Here is a 12,729-nt window from a genome sequence, read left to right as displayed (position 1 = left end):
CCCCTATGCCATGTTCCTTATCCCTGTGACCATCTACCAACTACTGATTTGTACTTCTTTAACTCTTTACCTTTTTTTCTCCCAGTCCCCCCACCCCTCTCCCCTCTGGCCATCACCAGACTGTCCTATTTGTGAGTCAGTTTTCAATTAGTTTGTTCTTTCTGCTCCTTAGATTCTGCATATAAGTGAAATCATATGGTATTTATCTTTCTCTGACTTATTTCACTCAGCTTAAGAACCTCTATATGTCCATCCATGTTGTTACAAACAGCGCGATTTTTTTTATGGCTGAGTAATATTCCATTGTACATATGAACCATAACTTCTTTAACTAATTGTCTGCTGATGCACATTTAGGTTGCTTTCATATCTTGGCTATTGTAAATAGTACTGCCATGAACATAGGGGTGCATACATAGATCTTCACGAATTGTTTTGGTTTTCTTTGGATAAATACCCAGAAGTGCAATTGCTGAGTCAAAAGGTAGGTCCATTTTTAATTTTTTGAGGCACCTCCACACTGTTTTCTAGAGTGGCTGTACCAATTTGCAATCCCACCAATGGTGTATGACGGTTCCCTTTTCTCCACATCCTCTCCAACACTTGTTCTTTGATTTGATGAGAGCCATTCTGACAGGTGTGAGGTGTCATCTTGTTGTGGTTTTAATTTGCATTTCTCTGATTATTAGTGACCCTGAGCATCTTTTCATATGTCTATTGACTATCTGTATCTCCTCTTTAGAGAAATATCTATTCAGGTCTTCTGCTCATTTTTTAATTGGACTGTTTGCTTTTTATTGTTGTTGAGTTGTATGAGTTCTTTATATATTTTGGGTATTAACCTCTTATCAGATGCACTACTGGTTTTATTATCTCTTAATAAAAGCTCTTGTGAAAGTCTCAAATAATTTGGTGACTATAGAAAGCTGAGCCAAAGGAATTATTAGAAAAAGGAAAATAGTCTTTTAAAAAGTTATGGCCCACAAATATCATATGATTCTAGTTATATGAATGAGGCACCCAGAGTAGTCAAATTCATAGAGACAGAAAAGTATAATGGTGGTTGCCCGGGGCTGGGGAGACACTGTTTAATGGGGGCAGATTTTCAGGTTGCAAAATGAAAAGGGTTCTGGAGATGAATGGTGTTGATGACAACAATGTGAATGTACTAGTGCCAAAGAACTGTACACTTAACATGGTTACAATGGTAAATTTAAGCTAAACATATTTACTGCAATTTAAAAAAAGAAAGTTATGACCCACTGTATTATTATTTCCTATAATTCTCAGTATTTCATGTTACAGAATGATCAGGTTCAAAAAATCATTCAAGATGTACTACTATATTTATTTCAATAATTACATCTATGTTTAGGCACAGAAACCTATTCTTCGTCACATAACGAAGTCTGGAATCAGCGATGATTTTATTCATATGGTTGATTGAAAAAAAAAAAAAAAAAGTAAAATTAACATAATCATACCACCATAACAAGGTAACTGGTACTTTGCAGTCTTGAAATATATACATAGTAAGACACATCTCTGTATCCTGTTTTTGTGAGATATAGTTGGCTCATCACTTTCAAATATTTCAAAAGGTAGTTGCAAGGATTAAGCATATTCATTTATGTAAAGTATCTGGAACACAGTAAGTGCTTAATAAATATTACCTATTATTATATCAGATATTATTAGCTTATGAAAATTTAACAGATATTGTTGCCCAGTGAGATGTTAATATATGTTTTAGTCTTACGGGACACATTTAAAAAAATGTATTGGGAATTTTGAGTCTTTTAGTGGGATTTTTATCACTATTTTAAAGACTGCATATATCTCAAAGCACCTGTTAGACATCAAAAAATCTTTCTGGCTTTCTGAGATAAGGTATGTTTTAATGACATTTATAAGGAAGAAATAGATATTAAGGAGAAAAAACTGCACTTGTCCAAGCAAGTTTATAGTGATAAGCCTCTTGTTACCACGTCATTACTAGAAACACCAAATAGAAGATATTAAAAAGTAGTATGTCATTACTCGGTTTTCTTGTAAGAAACTTAGAAGTCTGAAAAAAGATACTGAGAAGTTGCTCTGCTCCACAAATTGTTTCAGACTTTTAGGACCAAGATGAACAAATTTTATTCTAATATACTATAATATCTCAGGTATTAACTGGAAGAAGGGGGCACTGTACATAAAACAATCCAGGGAATTCAAGTAAAAAGCCAGCAAACTTTGAAACAGAAGTTAAACATTAAAAATGCCAATTTTTCTCACTTTTGACTGACTTAAAAAGAAGGTACATGGTTGGAAAGTCTGACTTTTGAAAATATGTTTATTTTTACTAATACTTTAGAAAATGTGATATTTTAGGAGATAATATCTTTTTTGGAAAAGCATCATTTATTGGACGTTTAAAAATTCCCTTACCTTTGTTTTCTTTTAAATTTCAAATAAATTTAACTGTATTCAAGTGACGTATTACGTTCGCCCCCTCCTTCCGCCCACCCACTACCCGGGCTGCATAAACACATTTGGAATGATGTCTGCACTGAATGTTAATGCAAATTTTACAGCAGTACAATTTAGGGTGATTTGCTTTCTTCTTTGTATTTTGTACGCACTGCTTATTATTTTTAGAAAAAAGGCAAAGTTAATACTGTACAGACCTCTTAAAAGTTGGCATATATCCAACACGGAGGACAGAATTCAACGTTATGGTTTCAAAACTCAAGTTTTCTCTGGATATTTGTAATGGGCCTATACCTATTTACTCTTCATTTCTAAAACTTTCTAATTCCATTTCAAATATGCTCTGTGGACAATTCCTCTAAAGTAAGAAGCAAAGATCTATGAGAACAGAAAATGTGATTAAAGTGGTATCTCAAATATATTAGTTCAGCATTAAATTCTAAATATCCCCTTCATTTTAAGCAAATAAGAAAGAATAAGAAGTCTCTTTGATTATCAAAAAACGGTTCACCTTCTCCTTTGGGAGATAAGAGACTGGACAAATATTTAAAGCTACAGAAAAGAAAGTGATTAGGCATCCTAAATTACTACTTGTCCATATTTAAAAGGACAGAAAAATACACCATTTCCTTTACTCACTTTTGTGATAGTTTTTAAGATGGCAAGACGATCTGCTGGGGGTGGCAAACCCACAAAGAGGGTTTTGTCCAGGCGGCCTGGGCGCAGGATTGCAGGGTCAATGATATCTGAAGAAGAAAGGAAAAAGTCCTAAATAAAATAAAATCTTTTCAAAAATATAATTAACATGAGATGGGAAGAGTACATTTTTTAAAAGAAAAAAGACAAATTAATACTTTACTGAAATGAAATGCTTCAGTTCGTCAAAATACATCCTTGAGAGCAAAATGTCTACCCCCACCTTTCTGCCCCAAACCTGCTTTCCTCCCAGATTCTCTATCTGAGATAATGACCCCAAATGCCAAGCAGGTTTCTCCCACCTCTCTAACTGCAGAGCCTTAGATTCTATCAATTCTATCAAGTCTGCCTCCCATGACCTCGATCCTCAGTCAAGGCCAAATATAACTTCCTTACGATGCTGCCAGGGCTACTTCCTAAGATGCACACACCCAGCTCTCTCGACCCCTGCTCCCCGGTGCAGAATGAAGCCCAACGCTGCCAATACAACATAGAGCGTTGTGTGACTGGCCTAAGGGTCATCTGACTCTCCAGGGCGAAGAGTCTCAAACATTCTGGTGTCAGGGAACCTTTATGCTTTAAAAAATTACTGAGGACCCCTTTTAACCTTTCTCTCTTGCCCTTCCCTTACCCGCTTTATTCCTAGGCAGCCACCGATCTGTTCTGTCACTGCAGATTAGTGTGCATTTAACAGAACTTTATATAAGTGAAATTATAAAGTATGTACTCTGTCTGCTTTTACTCAACACAGTTATTTTGAGATTCCCCTAAGTTACGATGTGTATTAAGTAGTACTTAATACTTTTTTATTGCTAAGTAGGATTCCATAGTATGGCTATCACACGATTTGTTTTTCCATTCTTCTGTGATAAACATTTGGCTGTTTTCACTTTTGGCCTACTACAAACAAAGCTGCAATAACACTCACGTATGAGTCTTTGTGTAGGCTTTCATTTCTCTTTGGTAAATACCGAACTGTGGGATGCAAAGTAGTACGGCAATATCGCACTGTAGGAATATGCTTAACTTTCAAAAATCGAAAAACTGTTTCCAAACTAGTTCCACTTTACAGTCTAACCAGCAGTGTGTGGGTTCCAGTTCCTCTATGTCCATGCCAGTGTTCGGTACAGCCATTTTAATTTTAGTCATTTTAAGCTTTGTAGTGGTATCTCTTTGTGGCTTTAATTTGCATTTCCTTAATGACTAATGATGTTGAGCACCTTTTCATGTGTTTATTTGCCACCTGTATACTTTCTATGGTGAAGTGTCTATATAAATCTTTTGCCCATTTTAATGGGTTTTTCTTATTGTTGAGTTTTGAGAGTTCATTATATAGTCTGGATATATATCCTTTATCAGATATGTACTTTGCAAATATTTTCTCCCAGCCTGTAGTTTGTCTCTGAATTCTTAGTGGCACCTTTTGAAGAGCAGTTCAATTTAATCATTCACTCCCTAACAGTGTGCTTTTGGTGTCATATCTAAGAAATCTTTCCTTAATCCAAGGTAAAAAATTGTTCTGTGTTTTCTTTCAGGAGTTTTATAGCTTTCAGTTTTCACTGGTCTCTGATCCATTTTGAGTTAACTTCTGCATGTGCTAAGAGGTATGGATTAAAGTTCGTATTTCTTGCATACGGATATCTGTTCCACCACTATATGCTGACAAGGCTCTCCTTTCTTCACTGCATTGCCTTTGTGCTTTATAAAAAAATCAATTGTCCAGATATTTGTGGGAATATTTTTAGATTCTATTATATTCTAATGATCTATATGTCTATGTCTATGACAATACCATTCTGTGGAAATATCTTTTATCTTAAATATACAAATATAGACCTTAAAGCCAAATATGCATGCCCTCAAATAAAGCCCGATGAAAACAATCCTGATTTTAATCAGAAAGCATTCTTAGTTTAGGACTTTTATAATTAATATCTCTAGCTAAAAAACATCAAATTTAGTATTACAAAGATTATTATTTTAAGAAGTTATTTTCTCATTTTATTTATAGTAAACAGCATCCTGAGCACTTTTTTAGTATTAGATCATTTAAATTATGCTCCACCAAAAGCTCTTACAAAATTCTATGTAATACATCACTTCTCAAAGAAGATCTAATAGTATTGTCTAGAACTCATATGTACTAAACTGGTTTTTGCACTTCAGATCATCTTAAATACTAGAAGTGTGCAAGGGATGGATGTCCCAGGAAGTGAGAGAGGCTGGCTCATACCCAGCATCTCCATTTGACTAACAGGTCTTGAACATGACAGATTTAAGACAGAGGTCCTCATCTTTTCCTACCTCCTTCCCGAATGGGGCCCTACTATTGTCTTTCCCATCCTGGTTAATGACAACTTTTTTCCAGTTTTTTAGGCCTAATAACTGGAATCAAACTTGATTCCACTCTCCCACATTCCTATCCAATCCATTAGGGAATCCTGTCAACTCTATGACACCATATTCTTTCTACAGATTCTTTCTACATCCCCAGGCATCACCTGGTTCAAACAACCAACACCTTGCACCTGGATTATTGTTACAGCTCCCTAATTCGTACTCTACCTAATTGTGTCAGAGACAGAATTTTAGGTGGAAAACTCAAGATATAAATGCTTATATTTGAAATAAAAAAAGTCACCAACAATCCCAAAGCTTCAAAGACAACATCCAGTCACTGACAAATGAGATGGGTGCCATTGAGAAAGTAAAAAGATAACTCACAGACTGGTAGAAAATATATGCAAATCGCACATCTGATTATGGACTTGTACCTAGAATAAGGAACTATTAGTGACTCAATGACAAGACAGCATTAACCCAATTAAAAAACAGGTGAAGAATTTCTCCAAAAGAGCTATATGAATGGCCAATAAGCAAAAGAAAAAATGCTCGACATCACTGATTATTATGCACATGCAAATCAAACTACAATGAAATACTACCTCGTACCCACTAGAATGGCTATAATAAAAAAGACAATAATAAGCGCTGGTGAGGATGTGGAGAAATTGGAGCTTTTGTACACTGCTTTGTCCCAATTACTAGTGGGAATATAAAATGGTCTAGCCATTTGGAAAAGAATTTGGCATTTTCTCAAATGTCAAACATGCGTGACCACTGGACTCATCATTTCTACACACAGGAATCTACCCAAGAGAAATAATAACATACATCCACACAAAAACTTACACATGAATGTTTATAGCAGCATTATCGTAACAGTCAACAAGTGGAAACAACCTACATGTCCATCAAATGATGAATAAATAAAATGTGGTATATCTACACTATGACTTATTATCCGGTAATAAAAAGGAACGAGTGTCAATTCATTCTGCAACATAAGTGAACACTGAAAATGTTATGCTAAGAGAAACAAGCCAGATACAATAGCTCACATATTGTGTGATTTAATTTATATAAAACGTCCAGAATAAAGAAATCTATAGAGACAGAGTGTAGATTAATGGCTGCCTAGGGCTGGGGGTGGAAGAAGGATGAGAAGTGCCTGCTAACAGACACGGATTTCTTTTCAGGGTGATGGAAATGATCTAAAATTAGATTGTTGGGATGGTCGTACAATCCTAAATATACTCAAAACCACTGAAGTGTACACTTAAAGTGGGTAAAATATATGGTATATCACATATCTCAATAAAGCTGTTTTTTAAAAATTAGATCCTCAGACTAACAAGACTGTCAATGTGTCCAGTGAAAATTATCATAAGATCAGAGAGCCTTCATGAAACACAAGCAGCTCTCTTACGATTCATTAAACAAATACTTACTAAGTTCTATTACGTACCAGGGTACCTGTAAATTAGCAGAGGTGATGCCAGAGCCTAAGTTAATTTTAACAGGGTAGTTCTATGCCAAAGGGCAACACATACAGGCTTGACTGTGGCACCAACTCACTGTTCAATTACCTTCAAGGAGCATTCGACCATGACTCAAGGCCATCCAGACTTGAGAAGTGAGGGATTACTACATTTTACTTGACTACATTAAAATAAATATCTTCTTTGTAAGTCATCTGCTCTTTCATCTAATAATTATTAAAGGCTCTATCCATACAATGGATAGAGACCCTGAACTATTTAATTACACATCATAATTTACGTATTTATTTTTCAACTGAACCATACACAGAGGGCAGAAACTCTTTCTGGATACTGAATTGCTACTGGTAGGAAACAGACACCTACTGAGTAGGAGAAAAAGTAACAGGCTGGTGTGGCTGTGTGGGTTTCATAAACTCTGTATGTTGTTTTAACCAGCTGGCCGGGGAATGAAGTGGGAACAGGTAGTTCTTCAAAGAGAACATCCTTTACAGCAGTTGGTATTTGAAGAAGGGAATGCAAAGTATGTGTAAGTGGTCTGGATGTCATTTGTACAAGGAGCTTTATGTCCTCTGGTTGAGCACGGGGAAGTGGTTTATTTCCAGAATGAGATGTGGACTTTGGTAGCCACATGTCGGAGGAAGGCTGTCACAGTTCCTTAGAACATCAGAGGCAGAATGGTAGGAGGACAGTATTTTCATTTACTTTCTAAAAATCAATTCTTCACAAATTAGGGAGAGAAATAAAAAGATGAAAAATGACAGAAGAATAAATTTAAAAGATCAATGTGAGGCATATACATGTAACAAATATACAAAAAGTCACATAAAAAGGATCAGAATGACACAGAACTTTAAAGAAAAAAAAAGCAACACCTATAAATTATGAAAAAAACAATGTTCAACTCAAAATCCTATACTCAGCCAGCCTATCAATCAGAAAGTAAAATAAAGATAATTTCAAATATATAAGGACTCAAAGCATTTACCTCCTACATGACCTTTCTTAAGAAAGTCACTGAAAGATGAGCTCTAGCAAAATGAGAGAGTCTGTCAAGAGATCAGAAACAGCAAAACAAAGGAGAGCAGTAGAGGGGAGTTCTGAAGTAACAGCTGTTTCTACCGCAGACCTAAAGGTAGCCAGCCCAGACTGGAGCGGGAAAACGCAAAGCTCCAGAAACACACAAACAAAAAACCAAATGGAATTGATACATCATCTAGATAAATTAAACTGGCTGTTGCATAATATCTGACGAAGAGCAGGAACATAGAAAATAAAGCAAAAGAAAAAAATGAGGACTACTAAACCCAGGACTAAAAAGGTCATATGAAAAAGGAAACCTAATCAGTGTTATTCTTGGGTGAGCTGAGAGAAATATTTACATAGTTGTAAGTAATGTAAACACTGATCAGTGATTATACCACAGTTGTGATCAAACTATATTATAATATTGGAAGGACAGAGTGAAGAGAACAGAAGGTGTGGGGGTGATGACAGGGTGTGTGTGAAGGGTCAATGGAAAATAACAATCTTCGTCCACCTTAAAAAGAAGTTATGGGCACTATGTGAAACTGATAAGAAATTGCAGTATGAACATACTATTTGAAAATATGGGTAAATACATAAAAAATAGCTCAAGGAGTTCACAAGTAGTTGCCTCTGGCCGGGGGTGGTGGGGGTGGGGCAGAGAACAGTTTTTGTTTTGTTTTTAATTTTAATTAGTTTCAAGTATACAGTACATTGGTTAGACATCTATATAGTTAGTAAAATGATCTCCCCAATTGCTCCCTCCCTCCCCTCCACCTGGCCAATGTATTAATAGTAACTGCATTTCCTATGCCATGCTCCCCATCCCCGTGACTATCCATCAGCTACTAAATTGTACTTCTTTAACCCTTCACCCCATTCCCCCAAATCACCCTCCCCTCTGTCACCAAACTGTCCACTATATTTGTGAGTGTTTTGATTAGTTTGTTCTTTTTATCCTTTAAATTCTGCATATAAGTGAAATCATATAGTGTTTATCTTTCTGTCTGACTTAAATACCTTCTATGTCCATCAAAGCAAAATCTTTTTCTATCCCCTTCCTTTTCATTTGTAGGCGTCTTATTTTCTTATCCTTTCAGGCACTCTGTCTTTTGGTTGGAGCATTTAATTCTTTTCCATTTAAGGTACTTATTGATAGGAATGTAGTTGTTACCATTCTTTATTCCTGTTTTTGATACATGTTTTTTCTTCTTAAAGAAGTCCCTCCAACATTTCCTATAATACTGGCTTAGTGGTGATAAATTCCTTTAGCTTACTTTTGTCTGGGAAGCTCTTTATCTGTCCTTCAACTCTAAATGATAGCTTTCCTGAAGAAATTATTCTTGGTTGTAGATCCTGGGTCTTCATCCTGTCGAATATTTTTTGCCAAGCCCTCCTGTCCTGCATAGTTTCTTTTGAGAAATTAGCTGCAACTATGTGCTTTTCTCTTGCTGCTTTTAATATTCTTTCTTTGTATTTAACTTTTGCCATTCTAATTATGATGTATCTTGGTATGGGCCTCTTTGGGTTCCTGGCTTTTGGGACTCTCTGAGCTTCCTGGGGTTTTATGCCCATTTTCTTCACCAGGTTAGAGAAGTTTTCCAATACTATTTCTTCAAACAGCTGTTCAACATCTTGATTTTCTTCAGTTTCGTCGATCAGATGAGTATTTGGAGCCTTAATAGTGTCCCATATCCTCCTTATTTTTATAGTCTTGGCATCTTTTTACTTGCCATTCTGACTGAGTGTCCTATATGGCATTCGATCCTCTTCTTTATTCACTTTGTTTATTCCATTTAATATACTTCTCATCTCAGGTCATGTGTTCTCCATTTCAGACTGGTTCCCTTTTATAATTTCCATTTCCACTTTTATCTCTTTGTTGGAGTTCTCTACACTTCCCAGAAGTTCATTGAGCATCTATATAACCAGTGTTTTGAACTCTGCATCTGTTAGATTACTTGATTCCATTATATCTGGATCTCTGTTCTGTTCTCTCATATGGTTTCTGCTTCTTTGTCTTTCTTTCCATTTTGGCTGCCTTTCTATGTCTGTTTCTATGTACTAAGCAAAGCTCTTAACTCTCCCGGTCTTATCAGTGTGGATTTGTGAAGTAGGTGCCCAGTGGCACAGTCCTGAGAGGCGTTTAGCTGAGGGCCAAACTTAGTCCCAGCATGTGTCCCTCCGGGGTTACCTGTTAAGATTCAGCAGGCAATCCACAGATGCTGTGCTTATAGTTGCCTCAAAAGGCGACACCAGAATCCGAGGCCAGCTGTCTCCAGTGTGAGTCTAGGCACTACTCAGCAAGCAGCACCTGACTTGCTGAGGACACACCTAGATATGGCTTGGCTGGGGCCCGATTTGGGGTAGTGGAGTTTCAGGGAATCCTCTGTTATCTAGTTTGATGACATCACGGCTATAGCAGTGCTGTGTTCGAGCCTTGGGAATGGGGAGGGCTCTACAGGGAACAATGGGTACTGCTGGCCCTTCTGTACAGAGCAAGTCTCACCTGGGCCCTCACTCCAACAATGTCTCTCTGTAAGTTCCTGGTGCCTCCTCCGTGTAGCTGAATAGGCATTGGTGCTCAGAGCGAAAAGGTCCATCACCGCGAAAATCCACTCGCGGACGCAGCCCCTTTAAGAGGCGTCTGCTGCTACTGCAGCCTCCGTGTCACTCAGCTGCTCAGGACCGGGCAGCCCCACATCCTCGGCCCATCCTACCTTCTGCCGTTGAAGAGTGCTTTCTTGGATTTCTCCCTAGCTGTCTGGCTCGTTCAACTAGATGTTAGGCGATTTTTCCTTGCTGCTGCTCCTTGTTTCTGTCACAACTCTGATTTGGCCGCCAGAGGGATGAACAGAGCCTCTATCATCTAGGCCATTTTTTTCCCTCCTCGTGAGAACATAGTTTTTTAAAATAAGCTTTTCAGTGCCATTTAATTTTTAACTAATGTCTCCCCATGTGGGTTTCTCTTTTTCATGCCATTTACTAATTGCATCTGTAACCACAGAGACTAGTCATGGCCATTCTAGAAAGTCTGTTAATTCACAGAAACTCAGTCACAGAAAAGTGCTGAAACCTGCTCAAAACCCTCCTACGGCGGCCCATCGTGGCAGACTAAAATCCACACCCCTTTGCTGACCAAAAGGGCCCTTTGCACCTCTCCGCCACTGCGGCCCCCAACTCATTTCCCTCTGGACACAGTGGCCTTCTTGACGGCTCCCCAATACCCAAGCCTGTCTCGCCTCAGGGCCTCCACACTATCACTGGCTCTCTGACTGGAACGCACTTCTCCCAGATGCTCGCATGGCTTGACCCTTCACATCATGTGGGTTCATGACATGGTCCCACGTCACTTCTGAAGAAGACTTCCCGGCCCATGATGTTTAAATCAGCATTCCTCTCCCCAACCACCACCTGCTCTTTATTCTTGTACCATTTTGTCTGTCTATGATTTACCTGCTGTTCCCCAGCCCCAAATCAGAATATATGCAGGCAAAAAAAATTCCAGTTCTCCTCTGAATTCCCGAAGCTTGGGAGGACCGGGCATATAGTAAAAACTCAATAAATACTTCATGAATGAGAGAGTAAATCTTCTGAGAGGTGAAAGAAACTCATATTGATATGACTGACCTACATCAAACCATAAGTGCATATGAACCTTGCACAAAACACAGAATGTGATAAAAGAAAAATACGTGATGACAGATATATGTATAAAGGATTAAAGATGTCCAGAATTTTTCTGCAGTCCTACTTCCTCTTATTCTGAATACGGGCCTTCCTGTCACTGCCTTGGCCCTCGGAGTTGGCCTGCTCTGGGCCTTGCCTTCAGGAGGAATGACAGCTCCCATTCTTTGGTCTCCTGGGATCCAGCTGTCACTAAGTGCGAGGACTCAGAGATCTGTGCTAATGACAGCCACATGGAGAGGCTGCGGAAGATGACAATGTGGGAGACAGAGCGAGATGCCAAGGAGCACCAAGCCATCTTGGAAAGGATCGGATCTTCTGGCCCAGCCACTCCAGCTGACAGCACGTGGATCGAAAATGAAAGACCCGGACAAGCCCTTCCTGGATTCCTGACCCATAAAACTGTGAGCAAAGCAAAAATGGCAATTTTCAGCCACTAAGTAATGCAAGAGTTTGTAAGGCAGCAATAGCTGACCAGAACATAAGACAAGAAGAGATTTCTTGAAACTGAGCAAAAAACAAGTTATAAACAATGTCACAGGATAGTGAATATGAGTGAAAAAGATCTAGAATATCTGTTTTTAAACGTAGGTAGGCCATCAATGCAATGGGATTTGTTACGGGGCAGAGGGAGGGATGGGTGAGATGCAGTGGACAGGAAGACAATACTAAAGGGCACTGGAAAGGACAAAGCACAAGTATCACTTGATGACTCACCTGCTACTAGTTAAACTCGACACAGACTATTATATTCACTTATGGGTTGGAGTATCTGAAGCATCATAAGGAATTCAAAGATGAATAGAGAGATGAGAGGAAAAAAACCCATGACGAAACATAATGTACCTGGACTGTTATATAGAAGAGGATTTAAGTAAAACCTAGTGACATTGAAGGACCTATTTTTCTCTAATCTACAGAGATTAAACTGAAAGAATATTTACAATAAACAAACATGACCAATGCTGAGTGCAGGTAAAGACAGAACAGCTTATTCTAAACA

At 38.1% G+C, this 12,729-nt stretch overlaps 1 protein-coding gene across 2 annotated transcripts in view; it reads right to left on the bottom strand.

The window, feature by feature from the left end:
* The window catches only part of NVL (nuclear VCP-like), a 65,855-nt gene that overhangs the window by 17,127 nt on the left and 35,999 nt on the right, over positions 1–12,729 (bottom strand). For both annotated transcript variants that reach the window (XM_006916204.3, XM_006916205.3), the window contains one exon: positions 3,115–3,221. In XM_006916204.3, the coding sequence (XP_006916266.1) occupies positions 3,115–3,221 (107 nt within the window). The remainder of the gene's footprint in view (positions 1–3,114; positions 3,222–12,729) is intronic.

This window comes from Pteropus alecto, unplaced genomic scaffold, assembly GCF_000325575.1.
Source record: "Pteropus alecto unplaced genomic scaffold, ASM32557v1 scaffold65, whole genome shotgun sequence".
Taxonomy (NCBI): Eukaryota; Metazoa; Chordata; class Mammalia; order Chiroptera; family Pteropodidae; genus Pteropus; species Pteropus alecto.
This window is presented reverse-complemented; position numbering and strand designations above follow the sequence as displayed.